The 25,349-nt window shown below is 42.5% G+C and overlaps 1 protein-coding gene and 3 long non-coding RNA genes across 10 annotated transcripts in view; 1 reads left to right on the top strand and 3 right to left on the bottom strand.

Moving 5' to 3' along the window:
* Positions 1-22,235, top strand: part of TRPC5 (transient receptor potential cation channel subfamily C member 5) — a 177,973-nt gene extending 155,738 nt beyond the window's left edge. For all 6 annotated transcript variants that reach the window (XM_082208239.1, XM_082208236.1, XM_082208240.1 and 3 more), the window contains exons 8-11: positions 6,791-6,997; positions 8,251-8,292; positions 17,869-17,958; positions 19,331-22,235. In XM_082208239.1, coding sequence (XP_082064365.1) covers positions 6,791-6,997; positions 8,251-8,292; positions 17,869-17,958; positions 19,331-20,062 — 1,071 coding nt within the window. In that variant the 3' untranslated portion in view covers positions 20,063-22,235. The remainder of the gene's footprint in view (positions 1-6,790; positions 6,998-8,250; positions 8,293-17,868; positions 17,959-19,330) is intronic.
* The window catches only part of LOC309523996, a 53,702-nt gene extending 28,657 nt beyond the window's left edge, over positions 1-25,045 (bottom strand). For both annotated transcript variants that reach the window (XR_014215728.1, XR_014215729.1), the window contains exons 1-2: positions 23,538-25,045; positions 22,242-22,331 (exon numbers count right to left, since the gene is read on the bottom strand). This is a non-coding gene — a long non-coding RNA (uncharacterized lncRNA). The remainder of the gene's footprint in view (positions 1-22,241; positions 22,332-23,537) is intronic.
* LOC309524007 lies at positions 1,638-6,417 on the bottom strand. The gene is made up of 2 exons (XR_014215742.1): positions 3,411-6,417; positions 1,638-2,491 (listed from the first exon to the last, which is right to left on the bottom strand). It is a non-coding gene; the product is annotated as an uncharacterized lncRNA (long non-coding RNA).
* Positions 14,561-19,335, bottom strand: LOC309523992. Its single transcript, XR_014215722.1, has 2 exons — positions 18,864-19,335; positions 14,561-15,792 (listed from the first exon to the last, which is right to left on the bottom strand). It is a non-coding gene; the product is annotated as an uncharacterized lncRNA (long non-coding RNA).
* Positions 25,046-25,349: the final 304 nt, after the last annotated feature.

Genomic DNA, 25,349 nt, shown 5'->3' with positions numbered 1-25,349 from the left:
GATCAGGCCAGTGGTCCATCTAGTCCAGCATCCTGCTCTCACAGTGGCCAAACAAATGTCTATGGGAAGCCACAAGCAGGACCTGAACACAAGAGCACTCTCCCTTCCTGTGGTTTCCACCAACTGGCATTCAGAAGCACTGCTTCCTCCATTCAGAAGCACTGCTTGCCTCCACACTTTTTTTGTCCCAGCACTTTCCCCTCGAAAACCCACTCTTTAATGCTGAATCGGAACAAACAGCAATTCCTGTTTTCAACAGATTGCCCTTTGCTCTGATTCAGCAGTAAAAAGCGGGTTTTCGAAGAAAAGCACAGGGAAGTGCTCAAACATGGCCCTTTAAAGGGTGGGCATGAGCCTGAAAACACGGCACAAAAGGAAGTCTGGATGAGCCCTCCAGAGTAAGGGCATGATCTCTTCAGTGCAGGATAATTGCCTTAACTCTCATGCATTTTCAACATGTAGTTATCGGTGTCTGCTTCTCAATCTCTTTCTCCCATGGAAAGGAGAAAGATCCTGGAAGATGCTAGAAAAGAGGATAGATTAGCCACTCCCCATATGTGATTGCATGCTCACCAGCCCCAGCTAGCATGGCCAATGGTCAGGGGTGATGGGAGTTGCACTACAAATACCTGGAGGCCACTACTCCCTTGAAACATAGACTGGGGAAAGAAGGATGGAAATAGGCCTTTTGCCTTCCACCTTTTGGATTTAAATTGTTTCTCTGGAGACACTGAGGGCAAAGCCCATGAAAGATCCGGTCAAGTTCTGAGCCTCGATGGTCCTATGGGCAAACCACTATCAGGAATTTGCTATAATGAATGGACAGTCTTATCTGACAGAGAAGGGACAGTGATATAGAGAAGATGTATTCAGCTAATCTATTTCTCATATGAAATTCCTTGCTGGTGCTTTCAAAGCACCGCTTTTTTTGACCTGTGACCTTCACAGTGCTCTGATTTATCTGGATATTGCAATCAAAGCAGAACACATTTGAACTGAATTCGGACAAATCAAAGAGCCACTCCAGGCTTCTCCTATCAGGCAATTTAATAGAAGAGATTTTTTTAAAATCCCGCTCTATTCTACGCACGTGCCTTCTACCAGAGGTCCTCATTAGCTGTAGTTGTTTCATTTCAGGCCTCAGAGAGGTTAGGCTGGCCTCAACTAGAGCCAGGGCCTTCTCGGCCGCGGCTCCAATCTGGTGGAACGCTCTGTCACAAGAGACTAGGGCCCTGCAGGACCTGACATCCTTCCGCAGGGCCTGCAAGACAGAGCTGTTCCACCAGGCCTTTTGTCAGGGCGCAGCCTGACCCCCTCCTCTGGCAATCTGCACAAAACTTTGCTTGATGGTTGCTATTAATTTGATTTTAATTTGATTAATTAATTTTATAATGAATGTTTTACAATGTTGAACCATTTGATTGTTGTTAGCCGCCCTGAGCCCAGCTTCGGCTGGGGAGGGCGGGATATAAATAAAATTTATTATTATTATTATTATTATTTCACGGGACTGTTGGCTGCATATGGACAAATCTGTCTATTTTGACTTCTCTCAGGTTTTCATTTTTAAAATCTTAGGTTCCATTCAGTTCAACGCATTCACATAATAGTTTGCCTTTTAAAAAAAGATACTCAAATATTTGTATGCATTTTAATTACATTTCTCTCAAAAAAAACCTTTCACACACTTTCATACAACTACTAATACAGCATACACATTTTTGCAAGCCATAATAGAATCCGTTTTTGCATGTTACTTTCACTAATCAATCCATTTCCCCTTACTATATTTGTGTCCACATTTTTTTCAATAGTAGACTGCATGGCAAAATTCAGGGAAGTGCTAATTTCAAACAATAGCTGTGTTTTGCTCTTCATATTGATTCAGGAAGTGCAAATTTGTTGGGTTCACATTAAAATTTGAATTGATACATATTTTCCTCCATCTCTAGTGGGGTTTGGGGAGGCTTGTTTTGCTTTTCATGCATTTCATAACCTTAATATTCAACTACAGAGTGCATATAGACAAGAAGTTGGGGAACTAAAGCCCAAGAGAACTGGAAAGGCTACAAAATACAACATGTGGACAATACATTTACAAAACATTCAAAAAACCTTACAAAATGGAAAGCACAGATCTTTCTGTTATTTTTACAAACTAAAATTCAGATATCAAACATCCCTCCTTTCTTATTTTGAGGGTGCCACATTTTGGAATGTTGGAGAATTCCGTGAAAACAGAAATGGGAGCAGAAATTGTCAGGAATGGGAATCAATTCAGTGAATAAAATTAATATTCGCTGTTGTTTTTGCTTTCAGTCCACAAACAATACAGGATTGATTATGTCTTTTCTCCTTTTGCATTGCATTTCCTCCGCATTAAAATGAATGGGGTGGAGTATACATAATTTGTATAATGAATTCCATATGCTCCATAATTTCATCGCAGCAGACTGTGAGATGAATAATGTAGATTTTAGCAGAAGTCGAACTGAAAGAATGGAAACAGTGCTGCATGCAATCAATACAGGACAGAATGGGAAATGATTTCTTCTACATCCCTACCACCCCTTCCCAGTCAACAACCTACAACCCCCTCCAAAGCAAAATATGCATTTATTTATCAACCGAACCATTACCGTTGCCATTGTCGTGTGCAAGAATGGGGGTGCATGTGCTAATAATACTTTCAGGTAGCACCTGGCTTAATTTTTGGGAACTAAGAACATCTATATATACAAATATTCCCCCATGGAATTCTTTGCATAGGCTTTAGTCTCCTTTGGAGCTAACCTGTGACTGAGGTGGTCCTGTGACTCCCATCTCATGGTAAAGGCTCAAGGTACAATGGTGGTGCACATTAAGATCCATCCAAAAGCCCAGAGTGTCTCAGGTAAACAGAAAAAGACCCCTGCCTAATCTGGTCTTCACTGCTAGAGAACTTAAACTTGACTTCCTGTTTCAGCCCCTATCTTTAATATGTATAGCTGAGTAATATGTATATCTGAGTATATAGGCAAAGTATATAGGCAACGTAAAAGGCACAGCAGGTGAATTGCATGGCTAAGCACAAGATGAGATCTTGTTCCAATAAGCGGCATGCTCCTGTCTCTTTTATTTGAAGAAGTGGGTGGGCACAAGCTTTAGCATGACAGTTGTCTTGGGATTGGGCAAGCAAATGGGCATCCCTGTAAGTGGGTTGGGCCTGTGAGATTTGTTCATACCAGCACTGTCCTTGGAGATGGAGGTGGAGTCAGTGCTGACTCAGAATCCAATTTACTCTCAGGTGCCTTCCCAGAAGGTGGAGACTCCTTAGGAGGTACCTGACAAGAGGTGTCCAATAACACAAGGGAGAGATGCCTCTCTGCTCACCTAATTAGGCCCTCCAGGGGATGTCCAGTTGCAACTACCTGATCTCCTCCCACTCTGCCTCAGGATCTGACTATTCCTTCCATGATATCTCCACAGGGCTCATGACACTGCCTCAGGCTTTAGAGAGCCATTGCCAGTACAAATTTGCAAATAATCTTTATCTACCCGCAGGCAGAAAAGATACTTCAACTCAATATCTTTTCCCCTGAAAGGGGAAAAAACAAAACATCTTGAGAGGGCTTTTTGAGAAGGAGAAATCACCTGCAGAGAAAGGCTTAAGTATTCCCCCTCCTTACTAGCCCCCTGCCTCTTGACAATGGCATTTGAACAAGTAAGAAACCATTAAGGCAAATCATGTAGGTCTCCAGCATCCTTTCTAGGTTGGCCTTCAAGGATAAATCATGAGATAGGTGTTGAAAGCATCAGGGACAATCAGAGTAGCTGGTTTGACATTTTGCACACTTGGAAATCCAATCCAAGTTGGCTCTTATGAACTTTATTCTTTTGAGGGGGAAAACCTACAGTTTCAAAAGCAAGAGTATGGGGGAAATTCCACTACAAATAGAGAAGACAGCATTAAGAGTCAGGGATTTGCTAAAGGATGTCTTGTGAATTCTGCTGTCATTTATTCACTATGAAGGAAAACAGAGGAGAAATTAACATTTTGTGTGCGCATGGTGTGTGTTTTTTTAAAAAAATGTAACAGACTGACTAACACTGTCCATTGTTTATGACTGAAAGAACTAAGATAAAAATATCTGAGTGACAGCTGGGAAGAAGTGTGATGATGGTCATGGGACAGAGTGGGGATGTGGTCTGCAGGAGCTTGGAGAAAGGGCTCTAGAATCAAACCTTGGGATGATGATAAGGTCACCATGGAAACAAGCCCATAGTGCAGAATATGTACAGTAGGTTCAATGGTTCTTGTTCTTTTAAAATCAGGAAGCTGAGCAACCTTTACAGAAGGAAGTCAGCATGTATTTGCCCATGTTTGAATGCTAAATAAACATATGAACTATGGAAGGGATGGGATAACTTTCCCCCCTATTGATAACCATAGTCCCTTGGGGGCCATCTGTTGGGGCCAAGACTTGAAAGCAAGTGGGGCAGGAGCCAGCCATGTGTGGGCTCCTTCTCCTCTCTCTCTCTGCTAGCCCTTCTCCCACTCTTTCTCTGTCACCTCCTTTCCCACCTGCATGAAATTAGTCCAGGGATTGCTTACAATGACTGGGAGCACTGCAAATCACTAACGGCTGATATATGACATATAATGCATTTAAGAGGATAGGGTACATCTCACTGTAACAACAATGTTTTAATGTGGCAACATCCCCTGGGGCCTTAGGGCAAAGGGCAGGTAATTGACAATTAACAGCCATAATTCAGCATTGTTCAGAAGTTTATTTCTGTCTTAGGAGGGAGTTGTATTCTCCCATTCTCCCATGCTATGGAAGCTGTCATGAGAACCATCTACACCACAGAATTTACCACTCCTGGTGGAAGGATAATGCAAATGAAAGGGTTGGGCACACATGCAACACTGCAACATTATATGTATGTATGTACACAGTGTCTGTACAAATGCTTCAAGATGTTTTGCATGTAGTGTTTACCCACACACATTAGAAGAACACTGCAAAAAACTAATCATTGTATAACCATCTGTACTGTCACCTCAATATTGCTTTTTTGCAGTGTTTTATCAGTATTAACATGTGCATCAGTAATAGAGGGAAGTAAAGATTGAAGAAATGAAAGAACATAAAACTGCAGCAAACTGGTAATTTACAAAAAACAACAACCCTAAATGTATTTGTTTCACTTCAAAACATGTTCTTGCAAAACTGTATAAACTTTTGTTGAAACTTGAATCAGAAGAAAAAGGGTGAATGGGTGCATGATTAAATGGACAAAAAAGGAACAGTTGGAACATAAGGGGTTAAAATTTACATTATGTTATGATCATAGAGAGAAGTTTTATAAAATGTTGTTATCATTGGTACTAAGCTCCTGAGAAATTATTTAGAATGTATAAAGATGTTTCAAATGTTTGCTGGAAATGCCAAGAACATGAAAGAACATTTTACCATGCTTGGTGGATGTTTTAAAAGGCTACAAAACATTGGATACAAACACATACATTGATACAGCAGGTTTTAAAGGTTAATATTCAGTTGAAGCCAGAACTTTTTCTTTTAGGGTTAATGGATACACAACTGGAAAAGGACTATGAGAGATTATTTCAATATATGTTCACAGCAACAAGATTGTTATATGTCCAAAGATGGAAAGATACCGCCCTACAAACTATGGAGGAATGGCTGATAAAATTATAGGATGGCAAAATTAACACTTTTAAGTAGAGAAAAATCATTATTGTCTTTTATTAAGGATTGGAAACTTCTTATGGACTTTTTGCAGGACAGAGAAAATGAATTTGTAATATCTGGATCTGAAGACTGAAAAAATATTGGCTTATAGAAAATAGAATTGTTGGATGTTAATGAGTGAATACTATGTTTAGCTTCAGGACAGAGAACCAGAAGTCTTTTATCTTTTCTCTCTCTCTCTTTCTCTCCGTTCTTTTCCTTTCTCCCTTTCCCTTCCTCTTTGCTTCCATTCCTTTTTAGATTAAATTTTAAAAGCATTTATTTTCGGTATGAACTTTGGTATATCTCTCAACGAGTTATCAATAAAAATAGATTTTTTAAAAAAGGAAATAAGGCTAGGTAATTTGGAACTCGGCAGTCAGGGGGAGGAGAATTTCAGAAATTTCCATATGTTGTGGATTCCAACTCCCATCAGCTCCATCACCCTGGCCAATAGTCAAGGATGGTGGGAGTTGTATTCCAACAACATCTGGAGGGCACAAGGTTGGGAAGGTTGTGGCTTTCATTATGTCATATACAAGCATAACCTCCAGGGCCATTCTTAATATTCAGCCAGAGAGGTTGTTGTACAGTAGCTTAAAGGTAAAGGTAAAGGGACCCCTGACCATTAGGTCCAGTCGTGACCAACTCTGGGGTTACGGCGCTCATCCTGCTTTATTGGCCAAGAGAGCCGCCGTACAGCTTCCAAGTCATGTGGTCAGCATGACTAAGCCGCTTCTGGTGAACCAGAGCAGCGCACGGAAACACCGTTTACCTTCCCGCCGGAGTGGTACCTATTTATCTACTTGCACTTTGATGTGCTTTTGAACTGCCAGGTGGGCAGGAGCAGGGAACGAGCAATGGAAGCTCACCCCGTCGCAGGGATTCGAACCGCCAACCTTCTGATTGGCAAGTCCTAGGCTCTGTGGTTTAACCCACAGCGCCATCCGCATCCCATATAGTAGCTTAGGGTGTGGGCAATTCGCTGTCACCAAAAGGTGATAACAACTTTGCCGCTATTGTTTTCTTGACTTTCTCTCCACACCCAGGACCACGCAGATATTGAATGGAAGTTTGCACGCACCAAGCTCTGGATGAGTTACTTTGATGAAGGTGGCACTCTGCCACCTCCTTTTAACATCATCCCCAGCCCCAAGTCCTTCTGGTATCTTTGCAAGTGGATCCACAACCAACTCTGTCCACCTCAGGACCCAGACAATGATCATAAAAAGCATGAAAACCTGAAGACATTCACGGTAAGGAGACAGTCCCTGCAATCACTCTCAGGAAACTCTGCTTTGTGAGTTGGTTATCTGCTTTTGAATGGCAGGATAATATTGTAAGTAGGGATGGGGAATAAATTTTATTCAGTTTGCATTTAAAGGTGCATCTCCCTAAGAAGCAGTTCACGAAACAATATGAGAACTGAAACACAGCTGGTATCTGAAATCTGCAATTCTTCAAATTTTGAAAGACAGTTCTCCAGCTCAGTAATGTGTACAGTAATGCAGTCATTAGGGTAATGTGTGCATAAAAATGCATATATTAGTGTACATAACATACAAAATGCAGTGAGGTTTAGTGGTTAGGGTGTTAAACTAGGACCTGGGAGACCAGGGTTCAAATCCCCACTCAGGGCTTTTCCAAACCTAACCTTTGCAGAGGTCCACACTTTAAAGCTTTGTGTCCGAGCGCTCTTTTTTTGCCCCAGATCTTGCCCCACAAAACCCCACTCTTTAAAGCTGAAGTGCAACAATCACTTGCTCTGATTCAGTGGTAAAGAGTGGGTTTTTGCATGTGACCTGTGCCTGGACAGAGAAGGGCAAAAGGTAAGCAGATAAGCCCTCAATTTTGTTAGATTGCACCCAGTTCTCCAATCTGTTAAGGTCATTTTGAATTCTGATTCTGTCTTCTGCAGCATTAGCTACCCCTTCCAGTTTGGTGTAATCTACAAACTGGATGAACATCCCCTCAGTTCCTTCTTCCAAGTGGTTTATAAAGATGTTGACCAACAATGGGCCCAGGACAGGGACCCTGTTGTGGCATTCCACCTGTCACCTTTCCCCAGAATTAGGAGGAACCATTAGTGAGCAGTCTAGAGTTCAGCCAGCCAACTAGCTACATATGATGTGACCATTGGCTTCATTGGCTTCAAAAGAGGGGTCAGATTCAGAGGCTGTATACACACACACACCCAGCCCTGTTGTGGGAGGACCTGACTTTTGAAGAACAGCTGTAGCATAGTGGGTAGGAGGACATCTGCCTCATATGCAGAAGATTCCAGGTTTAATCCCGTCTGAAACCATGGAGTGCTATTGTAGACCAGACTGAGGTAAGTGGACCAATAGTTGTGCCTCACCTTTACCTTTACCTGTACCCTGGACTTCCACCAGCAATTAGCTAACTAGTTCTCATCAAGTGGGGCTCTTTTAACAAATTGCTTACAACAAAAAAGTTGAAAATATGATGGTCACCTGTTTAATATATATATGTGCCTCTTTCATTTCAGGAACGTCATGCTGACAACTTGATTCAGAATCAGCACTATCAGGTAAAATACGTTCTTTGATGAAGCAGTTTATTTGCATTTCCTTGCTCTGCAATGAGCTTAGAGCCAAATAGTTTCTTTATGCTTTGCAAAAACTTTCGGTGCGGCCTGCAGATTTTTAAGAACTTTCCCCTCCCCCTATTTAAACACCATATCATCAACTGCTTTGGAAGCATTTCTCTGTTCCAGTTGAGGTTTGTCACATAGTGGAGTCCTGCAAAAAAAAAATATCCAAAGCTCCCATGGGTAGGCAGAATGAGTTCCCTCATTGTTTGGATCCAGGTTACGTCTTTCTGTTATACTTTCTTTTGGCATCTGGTTACAACTACAATTCTTAGTATTCTTAGTTCGTGAGAGTTAATGCAAAAGTGCGATGAGATTCGGTTTGCATTAAAATCTTAGTGTTTCTAAAATTAGACTGTAGAACTGAGTATGTGCAGTTTGCAGCAGGTTTCAGGTCACTTGGTTCATTGCATCTCTTTACCCATGTGCATTGGCAAAACACTGCAAAAAGCCGTCTGGCTGTGATCATGCAAACCGCAGAGGCATGTACTGATAAATAAAGAAGTATTTTTTTTATTATAGCAGTCTAATGGTGCAAACTCAGTGGCCAGGAAGGAGCAGGGTCCAGGTGCTCTTGCAATACAAAGGAATAGCAATGATTTATCTGGTTTGAGAGCAAGGCAGAAGACTCAGGAGTACAAGATTAGTAGCAAGAGTTCCAAGACTGCTTGGGAGCTGCAAAGCTGTCCAAACAAGTTTCCCCACCTTCCATGTGCACCTTCTGCACAAACCCTGTTGAATGTACCAGAGTCGTGCTATTAGAGCAGGGATGGGGAACCTCAGGCCCATGGGCTGGATGTGGCCCTTCAGACCTCTCTACCTGGTTCTTGGGACTCTCCCTAAGTCCCTCTGTCCTCATGCCTCTGACCCCGATCACCACTGGTATGTGGTCCTTGAAGGGTTCCCCATATAGCCTCAGCATACAGAACAAGGCCTTGAGGACTTGAGCGTTTTCCATCATAGTTTTTTTGCAAACCTAAATTGCATTTGTAGCCTGTTTGGCATCGCTAATTCTTGCAATTAAAAGATTTACTAAGATTAAAGGATTTACCATGCCATCAGCTCAAACACATTATGCTAGATATCAGAAGCTCAGATACACTTTTAGATGTGGCTCCTTCTCTGTAGCTGCAACAGGTTGGAATCTAGCTTTTGCTTGTGGAACAACCTAGGAGGAACAAAATGTCCATCCTGGCCTGGCCTGTTTTTACTGTTACTCTTGGGACTGTATCTGGGGGAAAGGCTATAGCTCAGTGGCTAGAGCATCTGCTTTGCAGCCCAAAGGTCCAAAGATTCAACCTGCAGCATTCCAGACTGGGAAAGGCTCCCCATGTGAAACCCTGGAGAGCCACTGCCAGAGCTTAGTGACCAATGGCCTAACTCAATATAAGGCAACTTCCTACATTATTTTGCATTCAAAAAGCAATGCTTGATTAGGGAGAAGTAGATAGTGACAGGTTGTGTGGGAAATAGTTTGCCCCTTGCTTCTGGGTCCTAAATAGGGTTGCCAGGTCAGGTGCATCCCAGACCCTAAGATTTCATGACCCAAAACTGAGACCTAGGAATGGCCACTGGTGATGGGCCCTGGAAACAGAGGTTAATTGGTGGTGAAGTGTAGGAGGGAAGACACACACAACCCAGAGTATCTATGCTGTAATTGACAGGGCTGAGGCTTGCAAGCGGCATGCACTGTCTTGCTTTTTATCAAAGGCACTCCCACCCAGTTGGAGGGGGCCAGGCAAATTGGAGACTTCAGGGACAACCTGAAGTTCCTAGCCACAGTATTTAACTCCTTACACTTGAAATCCTGAATGCTGAAAAATATGTGGGGAGATGTGGCAGCTGGATCTTGAGCTCCCCCACTCCCTACAGACCACTCATTAAAAATACTCTTACTGAATTTTAACATACACAATACATGCAAACAAAACTTGGCAACAAATTAGGATTTACTGAAATAAGACGTGCTCTCTTTCTACAATAAAGAGTTTTGACTAACATTTTGTGCATTATTTATAATCCTACAATATGAAAACATGCTGTGCACCAATTAGTTTTACAAATACGAAACCTGCAAATAACCTCTCCGTAAAGCATCTGGGATAGTGGTTATTGTAACAGAACTCCAACTCACATATGGCAAAAAGCACCCCAAAAGCTTTCTAATTTGTCCTCTTTTTGCAACTATCTGCAGGCCATTTTGGCAGGTAGTCAGATGCTCATCTGGCAGTCATCTGGCTTCACCAACATCAGCAGGCGATGGCTCATAGACAATTACAACAAGCCCCATTTGGAGCATGGACTGGGACCACTGTACTACTACCAACCCCTGCAGGGCTTGCTGTCAGCAACTTAAAGCAAGGCCCACTTTGGGCTGGAATCAGGCATACTACAGAGTTCCAAGTTAAGAACGCCTTTATGTAGCTGACCACCGAACAGTTCTGACAGGAAGCCTTGCCTGCCAAGGAAGGGCACTTTAAGGCTCCCAATTGTTCCTTTCTAGTCATGTCTTTACTTGATTGCTGGGATGCGGGTGGCGCTGAGGTGTAAACCACTGAGCCTTGGGCTTGCCGATTGGAAGGGCGGTGGTTCATATCCCCATGACAAAGTGAGCTCCCGTTGCTCGGTCCCTGCTTCTGCCAACCTAGCGGTTTGAAAGCACATCAAAGTGCAAGTAGATAAATAGGTACCGCTCCGGCGGGAAGGTAAAAGGCATTTCTGTGCACTGCTCTGGTTTCACCAGAAGTGGCTTAGTCATGCTGGCCACATGACCCGGATGAACTGTCTGTGGACAAACGTCTGCTTCCTCAGCCAGTAAGGCGAGATGAGCGCCACAACCCCAGAGTCGTTCGTGACTGGACTTAACTGTCAGGGGTCCTTTACCTTTTTTAGGCATGTCTTTACTTGATCCACGAACTCATATCACATCATATGTGAGGCAGATTGGTGTTGTTTGTGGAAAATGGGCTTATGGACCAAGTTAGGATTTCTGCAAGGCCTAATTTGGAGCACAGGCTATAGGTTCAACACCTTCTGCCGTAAGATGTGATAAGAGATATGGATGGGCAAGAAAGTCTTTACAGCTAGTCAACCTGGGAAGGTAACTCATCTAGAAGAAGGAACACTCTGATCTTAAACCTCTACTGTCTTGTGGAATATCTTCAGGAGAGGAAACGACTAAGGAGTAAGCGCTACACAAACCTAGAGTGCAGTCCCTAAGATGGTTGAATGGACCCTTGTTTGGCTCCTTCCAGCAACTCCTGCAGCCAAGCTGGTGCCAAACATATCACTCCATTTTCCTTTGGAAATATGCTAAGACTATATTCTGCTGCTTAGTTTCTCGCAGACCTTTCACATTAAGACTAACAGCCTTCATATTTGCACCTAATTCAGCCCATTAATCAGTTCTCGTAACTAATTAATCCATATTTAGAAATATATAGGATCTAATAATATTTCAAATAGGATCTAATATATCTTAAGGATAAAAATCTAACATATATGTTTAAACTAGAATTCAATAGATATTAACTATATGTAGAATCTGTTTCCCAAACAAACACTATGCCTTAAAACAATAATTATAAATAATAATATATAAATAACAAACATGTTGGTTATTGAAAGGGAAGAAATAGATGTAAAATCAGAATCAATATTGGTAAAATGGAAAGTATAAGATTAATGAAAGGGAGAAAATACAGAAAGTAAGGGGGAAAGGGGGAAATAATTACAAAACACACATACTCACGCACACTCACTTGCTTATATGAAGCAACAAAAAGAGGAAAGAAGCAAAACTAAACTAAGTGGTGCTCTTAGTAGAAAAAAATTACCTAAAATTAAAAGGGGGAATGAAAAAAAAGATGATGGGAAGGACAAAAAGGGACTTCCTGCTTGAATCCAACTTGTAGCAGCTCTCTCCTTTTAATAATGAAAATTATGATTCATTCATATCAAAAAGAAGACGAAGAAGAAAAAATGCTGTTGACATCATTCTAATATGGTAACCAAGAAGAAAAAAAGGATTTCAGTTTGTTATTAGCCTTAGTGACTTATTTTTATTATTTAGCTAAAGAAGGGAAAAAGAAAAATCAATGAATGCTATAAAGTCACAGCTGTTAAGAGAGAAAAAAAGAGAGAATTGAAAATTGGACATCATAAAACCTGGATAAATAAAAATCTTCTTGTGCTCAGTTGGTAGCTCCACTAGGCAGACTTTTTGCAGTTAGCGCTTGGATATAGGCTTTTGCATTCTTTGGTACTGTAAATTTATATGTTTCCTTGCCCCTTCTGACACAGAAAATAGCAGGGAATCTGATGTAGAACTGCAGATTAGCTTCTATTGCCATGTGTTTTGCTTGGAGGGAACCACATCTTTGATCTGCAAGTTGTTTTGTGGATTCTGGAAATATGGAGATTTTATTCTTCTCCCAAATTAGTGGCGTTTCTGAGGGCCGTTCACGTGCCATTCTTATAACCATAACTCTGGTTTCAGTGCGGAGAAACGGGGGGGGGGAGAGACACTTGTCATCTGGGCAGCCTAGGACCTCCATACACACTGCCCAGGCTTGCGCCTTGAGGAGGTGACTCTATTGCTGCTAATGCAGAGGTTTGACTTCACCCCCAGTGGCACACTCCATTGTCTCCTGAGACAGACGGATACCAACAAAACCCAATTTACACTTCCGAAAACAATGCATGAACCAAAAAACACAGTTGTCCTTTGAAATCTGCACTCCTCTGCACTCCCAAAGCATGTGTATCAAAGGAAAGTACATGAAAATACATGTATTGGTGGGGAAAAGCATATAAAATGCATTATGTTAAGAAAATTGCTTCTAATCTAGTATAGTAAAAGAAACACACTAAAATGCTGGTAAATTTTTCTGAGCACTTTGTTATGGCGAACTTGTGCATTAATGTGTGGCAAAGTGAATTTAAGACTGGGAAAATGAGAAACCTGAGGGTAACTGACATATTCAGCCACCCCTATTGGTAGTGCCAAGGTGACTTTTTAAAGGGTAACATTCATGGTTGCTCTTCGAGGCCCCCAAGCCCTTCCCCTGAAAATAACTTCACACTGACACGTAATTTTAGGGTAACTGACTCCTGCCTCTCTGGCTGGAAGTCTGAAAAGGTAAACACCAAACGAGAGAGCAATATCGATGAAGACCAACGAAGCTCACCCCGGGGTTCCTGTGGTCCTGGCATGGCCCTAGCCCCTCAAGCGGACTTCGGACAAGATCCAGGACCCCCAGATTCCTTTACCGAAATACCCTTATTCATGGAGGGGCAGGTGATGGCCGCACCTCCCCTCCCACACACTTTAATAAGCCAATGCCTAACCGCCAAACCTTACAAAGTTGTGACGATTGCTAAGGGGGTAGGCGAAAACCAAGTGGCTACATCCAATCTGCCAAATGGAAAAAAATTCTACCCATCCCCTGCTACAAAGCAGGCAACCCAATCCAAAGCAAGGCCAAAGCAAGATCACCTAAAATTTGGGAGGGAGGGCAGGTGTTTGGCAACACGCTGCAAGTACTCCTAGTTACGCCACTGTTATGTAGTGTAGTCTCACCCTGGGCCAACAGGGGGATATTGTATATAGTTTTCACTCAGGTCTGTAGATAGTTTTCACTCAGGTCCGCGGCAGTTATTTTAGGCGGGAACTCTGGGCTGTTGTGGTTACAATGTTGACAGCCGGCTGCCTATAAATACAGGCCGGCTGAGCTGTTCGCAGTCAGTTCTATTCCAGCTTACCTTAATAAAGAGCTACTTGAAGGAATCGCTGTGCCGGCTGCTATGTCAACCCACAACATAATAGCCACACCACTGCTTTTATAGGCCCCAGGAATCATGCCAACTGACCCAATTGGCCCAAACAACCTGGCGCGATCCTGGGGTCCAACGGTTAAGACTTGAGCCATGCCCAGCAACAACTCTCCCAGTGGGGGTGCCTTAGGGGTCCGCGCGCAACCAGGACCCTCATTAAGGAGGATCCCATATATCAGGTGACATCAATGTCAATACCTAAATGGCACTCCCATATTCAGGGTCAGGATGTCTCTACTACAGAATTTTTCAAGTACAAATGTGGGTCATTACCTTAATATCATGCTTGCAATGATGGACTATTTGGGTGTTTGTCTCATCCAGCAAAAATATACTTATCTTATGCTCAGAACATATTCCACACCTTTCACAATTCCACTCCTATGCAATTTTATTCAGAAGCAAGCCCAACAGATTTTGATAGCATTTGCTTCCTGGTGACTGTACATATGATTGTTGCAGCCTCAATGAGTGTGACTTAACAAATGCAATAAACTGTGATATACCCTAATGTAAATTAAAGCACTTAGTTTGCATAGTAAGTTCATTTGACAAAGTAAACCAATAAGATAACTGAAGGGAGAAATCAGTTTCACAAAAAACTGTAAGCATATTCATTATTCATTAATCATTTATATTAAATTACTTAAATCACTCTAATAATCAAGGTTTTTTTAAGCTTGTATAATAATTATTTTTTTTGCAGTGCACCCAATTTATTTATCACTAGACTCACAAATCAATTAGGCATTTCAATTAATGTCCATCCCATTAACTCCACAGCCCTAGTTCAGTCTTTACTTGCAAGAATTACTGCAGTTAATTTAGCATGTTTAAGGTGACTTACACCTTAACGCGGTGGCATTGTGGGTTAAACCACAGAGCCTAAGACTTGCCAATCAGAAGGTTTGGCGGTTCGAATCCCCGTGACGGGGTGAGCTCCCGTTGCTCGGTCCCTGCTCCTGCCAACCTAGCAGTTCGAAAGCACGAAGTACAAGCAGATAAATAGGTACCGCTCTAGCGAGAAGGTAAACAGTGTTTCTGTGCGCTGCTCTGGTTCGCCAGAAGCTTAGTCACTTAGTCATGCTGGCCACATGACCCAGAAGCTGTACGCCGGCTCCCTTGGCCAATAAAGCAAGATGAGCGCCACAACCGCAAAGTCGGCCACAACTGGACCTAATGGTCAGGGGTCCCTTTACCTTTTAAGGTGACTTACAACATGAAAAAATACACAACTACAACACAGCAAAAGTAGTCATAAACAATAATTAAAAATTAAAAAATACACACAGCAAATCAAACAATTTCCACGTAGATCATGTGATACAAAATAAATATATAAACATTAATATCAATAAAAGCAACAACACACATCCTCAACAAAAACCCATAAGCAATTCCCCAGCCCAAGAGTCCATTCAACAGCCTCAGCTTTTGTAGCTGGAGTCAGTCTTGGCCCTGCCCTTCCAGGCCTGGTGGAAAAGGGCCTTCAAAGCAGGGGGCAGGTCTTCCAGGACCACAATCAAAATGGTCTCTGGCTCTGTATGGTGTCCCCTTCCGGTATACCCATTAAGTGTAGAAGAACATGGAAATGGAGAACACTTCCTGTTTGGGTAGATAAAGATTTCCAGGATAACTCTGGGAGCACTTTCATTTTTCCAGAGATCTTTCCAAGGGCCACACTTTAAGACTTGTGTAGCTGCTCCATAAGTGAACTCTTATGGAGGAAATAATCTATGCTTTGTTTTATTATCTAAAGTATTTTTAGCCTGCTCTTCAACAGGGAGAAGGGGTTCCCAAAGTATCTTACAACAATCAGTATGAAGGCCAGAAGTCCAAGGAGTTGTATCATGGAAATGACCTAACTGAAAGGGACTACTGCATATCAGAGGCAGCCCTACACAATAAATTAGGTTAACATAAATTAGGTTAACATAACATAACATACAGCACTTGGTTCCAAGTGACCCACATTAGACCTTTCATGAGCTCTGTACTGTCCAAGAGGTAAGGCGTTCATTCCCAAACCCCATTTGAATACATGTGCTTGCAAACCCCAGGGCAGCTGAAAGGCTCAGAGTAGCAGTTATACAAACTGCTTATTGATATCTTTGTAGTATCCTCAGAAGGCTTGAGAGGAGCGTGGGAGGGAGATACAGTGGACACTCGGGTTGCGAATGTGATCCATGCAGGATGCACGTCTGCAACCCGCAGCGTCCGCAACCTGCAGCGGTGCGTCTGCGCATGCGCGGGTTGCGATTTGGCGCTTCTGCGCATGCACAAAGCACAATTTAGCGCTTCTGCGCATGCACGACCACTGAAACCTGGAAGTAACCCTTGCCGGTACTTCCGGGGTTCAGTCCGTAACCTGAAAAAACGCAACCTGAAGTGTCTGTAATCTGACTGTATGACTGTATAGGGATACAAATAGATAAATCCACTTGGTCCTGCCCCTTTATTACGACAATTTCCACCAAAATACAAGAAGCCTCCTTCAGGTTTTTCCTAGGCTAGCATCGGACCCCTGTTTGGCTGCTACATATTCTGAAAGATGTTGGCAAGCCTGTGCTCACAATGACACTTTCATAAGTGGTGGGAATGTGAAAAATTACCTACAGTCTATATTCACGGACCATTCTACAGAAACAAACCTATCTCTAACCAAAGACCCAGAATTATCTCTCTTGGCCATCAAAAGTGATATAAATCCCACCCTTGTACACAAGGAGCTGCTAGCTCTCCTGCTAGCTGCAGCCAGCCTTGACATCCCCAAACATTCAAAGTCTGCATTAGGACCCTCTAGGGATGGAGGGCTTGAAAGGGTGTGGGGTGTTGCCTTGCCTAAGCATTTGACCTCTCATAGGAGGATACTAAGAGGAGTTATGAAATGAGACCATTTTGTAGTAGATGGGCACAGCTCGGCTGGGCAGTCTAGTAATGTATTTCTTTCGCAGCTCACTGAACAGAGGTAAACAGGGCTGAGCTTTTGCCCACTCATATCATCTGTTCCACTTCTTTTCACTGAGTGTGCTTTTCTTTCCAATAAAGCAACCAATACAATTTATGGCTACCCGGCCATTTCAGCTATTATTGCTACTTAACAACCTAGCATGGATCCTAAGATCAGTTAATGTACATTCCCAACAGGAAAGTCTTTCCTGCCTTCCCCTGCAGCCAACTGTGCAATTATAATTGTGGGCAATTATCCCCTCCACAAGGAGGAGAATTCTGCAACACTCCAGAGTAGCTTCTCAGGAGCACAGATGGCTTCAATGAGCAGAGGGAGACGAACTAGGAAAACCAAATAGCATGGAATAACTTTAGAGTGATTCCTTCTCTGTGTGGATTGTCATAGGATGAGTTAGCAGTGAACATTCCTCACACACTTAAAGACTATGGATTAGTGGTGGAACATTTGCTTCACATGCTAAAACTTCCAGGCTGATTCCCGTGTGTCTCTTCAGAGGAGACACTATGAATGCCTTTCACTCTGGAAGGTGTCATTGGTGAAGGCTCTTTAAACAGGTTAGAAAACAGATTATTTTTTAATTTAAAAGTGGGCATTCTAGATGGATTTGGACTTCACATCTGAATTACAGGAAAAGCAGAAGAGGGATTGAAGCCTTGTTTGTGGAAATTGCCTTCCAAGGGAATTAGGTTTCTTGTGCTTTTTCATTACAGGAAGTGATCAGGAACTTGGTGAAGAGATATATTGCAGCAATGATAAGAAATTCAAAAACCAATGAAGGATTAACCGAAGAAAACTTTAAGGTAATGATACGATATTGTCGTTCCCCACTTAGTGTATTATGGCAGGCGCAACATAAAAATTGTTTGACACTGTAAATATCTGCAGCATGTTCCTATGCATATCAACTCAGGTGTTAAGTCCCACTGAGTTAAATTAGACTTGCTCCTAGATTATCGGGTATTGTCACTTAAATGTCTTCCATTTTTTATTATATTTGTTAGGTGGGTTTCTCACAGCAGGACCCAAACTGACTCATCAGCTAAGAAAATCCAATGAAAAGATTTAAAAAACAGATGAACGGGGGGGGGGGGGGAGAGATTAGGATTTACCAGTCCTATCCCTTTAAAAGAGGCCTCAATGGCACCCTTCAAAATAAGAACCAAAAATCTGTGTAAAGAGAAAAGTATTTGCCTGGGGAGATAAATCCCTGGGTATAGGAGGAATAGGGAACCTGATGGGAACAGGCAGCACCTTAGCAGGTTCTTAGGAACATAGGAAGCTGCCTCCCACCCAGTCAGATCATTGGTTTATCCAGCTCAGACTGCCAGCAGTTCTCCAGTGTTTCAGTCTCACCAGGCATCTTTGGGATGCAATGCATGTTCTCTGCCACCACATCACAGCCCTTCTTCCTAGTACCTTTCAGGGCTGGCTCCAATATTGCCATAGGCTTGTGTATGCTTTACCACCTACTGGAGCCAAGCGGTAGCTATGGGGAGGAGGCAAGGAAGGCCCTATGAAAATGTTAAGTGCTGATCATGGTCCGTGTGCATGTGTATGTGTTCTTCTAAATGTTAATCTCCTCCCATCAGCTCACAACCTGTGAAAAATCAAATGGTTTGGGGATACTAAGTTTGCAGATACCATCTCACAAGAAGGTTTGTTTTATGCAATGTAGAAACTGGGCATTTAGTGTGGTGGTACCTACCCTTTGGAACTCTCTCCCATTACACATCAGTCAGGTGCTGTTTCTTATTATCTTTTTGGTGCCACCTTTTTCCACAAGCCTTTTTCAGTTGAGATTTTTATCCAGTCTGTTTCTAAAATCGTGAGACATCTTTGCTGGTCCCAGGTACTCTATCCTTCCCAGCAAGATTTGTGCATGAAAGACAAAGGCAGTGCATGGTTGATGTTTATATGAAGGGGCTAAATCATATTGCAGATTTTCTTTTCCTCAACAAAAACTGCTGAACTTCTGTTCCTGATTCTAAATAATGAAAAATATTTGTTTGCAATTCTTGTACACAGTGATGTGGAAAAATTCATTTGCATAACTTTGAACTTTGCATAGCTTCTCTCAGGAGAGTTCAAACTCTCTCTCTCTTCCCCCACCCCCGTGACAGATAAATCTTTAGAGTTTAACTCATTTTTTCCCTTCGCTGTCTCTCACCCTAGGAATTAAAGCAGGATATCTCTAGTTTCCGGTATGAAGTCCTTGACCTCTTAGGCAACCGAAAACCCCAGCGGAGAAGCTATTCCACCAGCAGCACAGAAGTCTCCCAGAAGGATGAGACTAATGAGGACACTGCTGGAGAAACATCCAAAGCGAAGAGCGTTCCTTTTGGCACAGCCAACAAGAAGAAAGATTTCAACGTGTCGGCTCTGATTAAGACTATGTCTGGGTTCGAAATGGTCAGCGAGAAGCCCAAAAGCAATGGGATCAACAAGCGCTCCTTCATCCGCAATGGGAACAGGGTCCAAAGGCTCTCTAGCTCCAAGAAAGAGTCCTTCAAGCGACTGGGCCTCCTTTTTTCCAAGATGAATGGCCACCTCCCAGAGCCAAACTCAGAGCCCATGTACACCATCTCCGATGGGGTCATCCAGCCACATCTCATGTGGCAAGACATTAAGTATTCTCAGATGGCTAAAGAGCGAGACGAGAACTGCTCCAAGAGTGAAATTAACCTCAATGAGGTGGACTACAGTAGGAACGTCAGACATACGGGACAGAGTCAGTGCCCTGCGGTTTGTTCCAGTTCCCTTCACTGTGCTTCCAGCATCTGCACCTCTAATTCCAAACTCATAGACTCCTCTGAGGACGTTTTTGACTCATGGGGAGACGCCTGTGATTTGTTTAGGAACCAATGGAAAGATGGACAGGAGGAACAGGTTACCACTCGCCTATAAGTACAGCTATTCAGTAACCTGCTGCAGAACATAACTATTACTAGAAACTGTTTGCTATCACAGATTATTCATAGTTAGGAGGTCTCCTCCCCCCCCTTGCCCTGCCATTTTGTCTCTACTGATGAGTGCAGAATTCATATTGTTTTAGCCGCATTCTTAATTCAAATGGCCCAATCCTTTGAATAACACAAAAAAATCTATATAATACATTCTAAGGTTGCTTCATACAGGTTCCTTTCTTTCTTCTCCTGCAATCTCTTTAGGATTTATATATTTTTGTTACAGAACACTGGAGAACCTCTCAAGCATTTGCTTCTTTTCCAACCTCACCTTGGTTAGTGTAGCTCTGCTTTGTGCCATTTTACATTCCATTTTTTTCTGGCCGTTTACTGCTCACTAGGATCAGCAGATGCTCAGTGACTTAGTTGGAAGTCAAGAGCCAGACTGAGACTACAGGCAAGGCTAAGGGTTCAAATATATAATGAGCTTTTCGCTTTCAAGCAATACAACTTCCCATGATTTCAACTCAACTGTATGTCTTTTATTAAGGTTGCATATTGTTTTCTTATTGTAAATTATTATCACAATGAGTTAAAGCTGAGTTCTGGAACTTACTTGCTGTTTTCATGCATCAGATGTTTTTCAAAATATTCTGTTTTCTCATCCCTCTGCGTGCACCCCTCCATCCAGATATAGTAGTATGCCATTGCAATTGTCCCAGGGAAATAGCAAAAAACCCCGACACAAATGGTATTCAGCATATTTGACATCCAAACTCATGTCTATATTTTACATAACAATGGGGTTAGTGTGGATTTAAGCAAATATACTTCATTCACACATCCTAAAACAACATGTGAACCAAACCACAGCCATCCTTTGAATTTTTTGAAATCTCCAACCAAATAATGTGTACAGAATGCATATACTAGGGAAAAGTGTGCATATAAATGCATATATTAGTGAAAACACTACACCAAAATGCATTATGTTTGTGGAAACTGCTTGCAAAAATACGTGTATTGGGAAAACTTGCATACAAAAATGTGTATTAGGAGAAATATGCACTAAAATGCTGAAAATTTTTAAAACTTAAGAAACTGATGTGGAAATGTGAATAACTGAACTTTAGATTGAGGAAAAAATGAGAAACTAAAACTGAGAGCTTATCCCATCCCTAAGTTGACACACCAGCATTTTTAGGCAATGAGCTAATCAGTGCATCCAGAGCAGAGGACCTCTTGCAAGTGATTATTGTTAGTCATTTTATACAAAAAAAAAAAAGTTTCAAAGTGACTTAGCACCAAAATAAAATACATACAATTTAAAAACAAAGCACAATATCAAATTCCTAAAATGCTCATCCATGAGTACAATAAGGACAAATCCTGCCCTTCCCCACTGAAAAACAAGCAAGCCAAGCCAAACTTAACCAACAGAAGCCTGAGCAAATGAAAATGTCTTAGCCTCGTGCCTAAAAACTAATAATAATGGAACCAGGCACATTCCCCTTGGGACAGCATTCCACAAGAGTTGAGGGCACCACCGAAAAAGCCTGTTATTGTGTCATCAGCTTCTGTACCTCCCTTGGATGAGACCCATGGAGAAGGGATTGACAGTACAGTTTTGCCACAATTTGTCAGGTGTTATAGGAAACATCATATTCCTGTGTTCTGATTGCACAGCCCTGGATTATAATATTTGAGCCTGGGTTGAGTACTGCTGTTAACCACCTCACCCCTAGATAAAAGGCTTTGGTGGGGAGGAGAGTACAAACCTAGCACTTTTGCAGCTCCTGCTGTGACTTATAAAAATTGAATTGTCAGCAGATGACATAGTGGTCCCTATCCAGAGAATTCACAGATAAAGAGTTTTGTGCATACATGGGAAACAGAGAGAACCCCATAGTCCTCCCAAGCAGGGCTGGAGCACCTTGATTATCAGAGGTCATTATATTCTCCTTCCAGCAATCCCAGGGCTATATTTTGCCACCCAAATTGATCTACTTCATGAGATCATACCTGTAAAACAAAGTGCCTGCCATGTAGTACTGACCGTTTCACAGTTAAGGAGCACATGTGTTCAGGCCCAAAAATAAATAGAGAACTTTAAAGCAAGGTTCTCTGTTTCATATGAACTGAAAACTCACCCCATTCATAACTGTGAGCGAACATCTTACCTTTTCTGGGTTAACACTTGATAAGGCTTCTGAGTGGGGCTATTGGGAGTTGAACTCCAAAACTTCTGGAAGGCACCAGGTTAGTGAAGCCTGTGATGGAAACGAAGTTCAGTGTTATTCAGAATCAATTCCCTACCCACATTGTTGAGTAACTCTATATAGTGGCCTTCCAGTCCCAGAGATCTGCCTTTCCTGAAAGTTGGATGGCAAGCATGCCTATATTGCTCTCGTTGAGTAGGTTTGCCAAAGTCTTTCAGATGACTGCCCAATTTTGAACCATTCATTGCATTGATCAGATTCTGTGCTGGCTTGTATTCCTTGCTATATTGATTCTAGAACAGCATTTCCATTCCTGGATATTTAAGGTGCTTGTTCTGGCACAGTAGCTTACCCTTTCCGAACACTGCTATTCACAGCAATATTCAGCTGACGTACTTACAACATGGGTAAAGTTATTGCCATGCATCCTTCTACAGTTCTGCAAGCTGTGAGAAGCTCCAGGGCTAATACCTCAGGGTTTAGTTTCCTTTGGACGAAAGCACACTTGAGGCTTCAGGTGCCTTTGTAATATTTGCTTTATTTACAAATATGTAAGCAGAACATAGTGAAAGCAAACAGCCCCCTATGAGCAGCTGCAAATCCTGCATCAGATCCCCAGAGGACAAATTGTTCAGCCTTGGGACACGGGTGGCGCTGTGGGTTAAAGCCTCAGCGCCTAGGGCTTGCCGATCGAAAGGTCGGCGGTTCGAATCCCCGCGGCGGGGTGCGCTCCCGCTGCTCGGTCCCAGCGCCTGCCAACCTAGCAGTTCGAAAGCACCCCCAGGTGCAAGTAGATAAATAGGTACCGCTTACCAGCGGGAAGGTAAACGGCGTTCCGTGTGCTGCGCTGGCTCGCCAGATGCAGCTTTGTCACGCTGGCCACGTGACCCGGAAGTGTCTCCGGACAGCGCTGGCCCCCGGCCAATAGATGTGAGATGGGCGCACAAACCCCAGAGTCTGTCAAGACTGGCCCGTTCGGGCAGGGGTACCTTTACCTTTACCTTACAAAGCTGCATCTCCCAGTTGCTGCTAGAAATGCTCAGATTTCTATTTCTCCCTCTATCCAATTTAAATTGCCAACTGGATTTTGTCCTCTTTCTGTTATTCTCACACCCTCCTGCAAGCAGAAGCCACCCCTGTAGGTAAATTAACCATTGAGGAAGGAAAAAACATTCAAGGTATGACACAAGGCTAGGCTACACCCAACACACACACTTCAGCCCATTGACTGCTGCTTCCAGGAGTGGGGAAACTCACCATGCAATATTCATATATTCACACATTTTGCATTACTAAATATGACTGAGGGATGAGGTACCATGGAACTGGAGGGATCTGCAGCTTCCTGTAGCAACCAAAATGCAGAGTTCTGAGTAATACAATTTCAATAGCCATGGTAAGAATGACACCAAATGTTTCAAATATCCATTTTAGTATTGCATCCCAGAATTTATCATTAGCAAACACTCTTTAATGGGATTACAGTGTTGTCTGCAACAATTTCTGAGACTAGCTTGATAACAAGATCAAACACGTCCAGTGTTCAACTTCACTGCAGGTATGTGGCTTTTCTTTTCTTTTTACATTCTTCAGGGAGTAGGTCTAGTAGAATAGGTTACAACAATCTTGCATTACTTTTGCATTAACAGGAGTATTTAGAGTTGTCTGCATTACCATTTTCCATTTTCAAAAAAACCTACCAGTTTTTAAAATAGGGATGCCCCATTTAATAACAACAGCAGCAGCAACAACAACAATAACTTTATTATTTGTACTCCACCCATCTGACTGGACTGCCCCAGCCAACCGGGGCAGCTTCCAATGTATATAAAAACATAGTAAAACATTAAACATTCAAAAAAATCCTATACAGGGCTGCCTTCAGGTGTCTTCTAAAGGTTGTATATCTACTTATCTCCTTGGCTCAGGATTCACATAACTCCATACCCTCCAACATTTCTCCAATGAAAACATGGACATCCTAAGGAAAAGTGGGACATTCTGGAATCAAATCAGAAACCAGGACGACTTCTCTAAATTAGGGATGTCCCTGGAAAATAGGGACACTTGAAAGGTCTGCAGTCAGTGTAGGCAATACTAAGCTAGATGGACCACCTGTCTGACTCAGGATTAGGCAGCTTCCTATGTTCCTATGTTGATGAGCATCTGGGGGCTGTTAGAACTGCAGATGAACAGCTGGAGCATAGAAGTGGAAGGTACACTCTCTTTCTAAAAATGGCAAGAGATCAAATTACAAGAGCACTATTCAAACCAGTCCATCTCATCTAGATTGTCCACCTGTCATGTATGGTCTGGTCTGGATTCAGACCAGGCCCACGTCTCCCAGCCCACCAATATAACTGTTCCTATGGTAGGCATTTTCACACAAAAACATAATCTGGTGGGATACAATGGTTAATTTCCTGCTTAGTCCAATTAATAGATAGCTACATCCTTAAACTCTGTGCATTTATTACAAAATATACCCAACTGTACACAACATATTTCAAGCTAGAATTTGGACTAGGAACATGGTATATTACTTAAAACCAAGTCAAATCTGTCAGGGATAATGCTGTCTACACTGATAGCAGTTCCCCATGGTTTCCAGACAGACCTGCTTGGTGATATTAGGGAACTGAAACTGGCACCAAGCTTCCCCCCACAAAGCATGCACTGTACCCTTCAGCGACAAACCTTCCCATGATACAGTTTATCTGAAGGTATCTCAAAATCTCTTACTTCCTGAAGGCCAAAACCATCTCTTCTTATTGTTCTGTTGTGAACAGCCCTGTGATCTTTGAATGAAGGGCAATATACAGTGGTGCCCTGCAAGACGAATGCCTGGCAAGACGAAAAACTCGCTAGACGAAAGAGCTTTCCGTTTTTTGAGTCGTTCCACAATACGAATTTCCCTATGGGCTTGCTTCGCAAGACGAAACGTCTTGCGAGTTCTTGTGAGTTTGTTTCCTTTTTCTTAAAGCCGCTAAGCCATTAATAGCCGCTAAGCCGTTAATAGCCGCTAAGAGCCGCTAAGCCGCTAATAGCCATGCTTCGCAAGACGAAAAA

The sequence above is a fragment of the Podarcis vaucheri genome (assembly GCF_965113315.1).
Source record: "Podarcis vaucheri genome assembly, chromosome: Z".
In the NCBI taxonomy this organism is placed as follows: domain Eukaryota; kingdom Metazoa; phylum Chordata; class Lepidosauria; order Squamata; family Lacertidae; genus Podarcis; species Podarcis vaucheri.
Note: the sequence above shows the minus strand (reverse complement) of the source record. Positions and strands in the feature narration are given on the sequence as shown.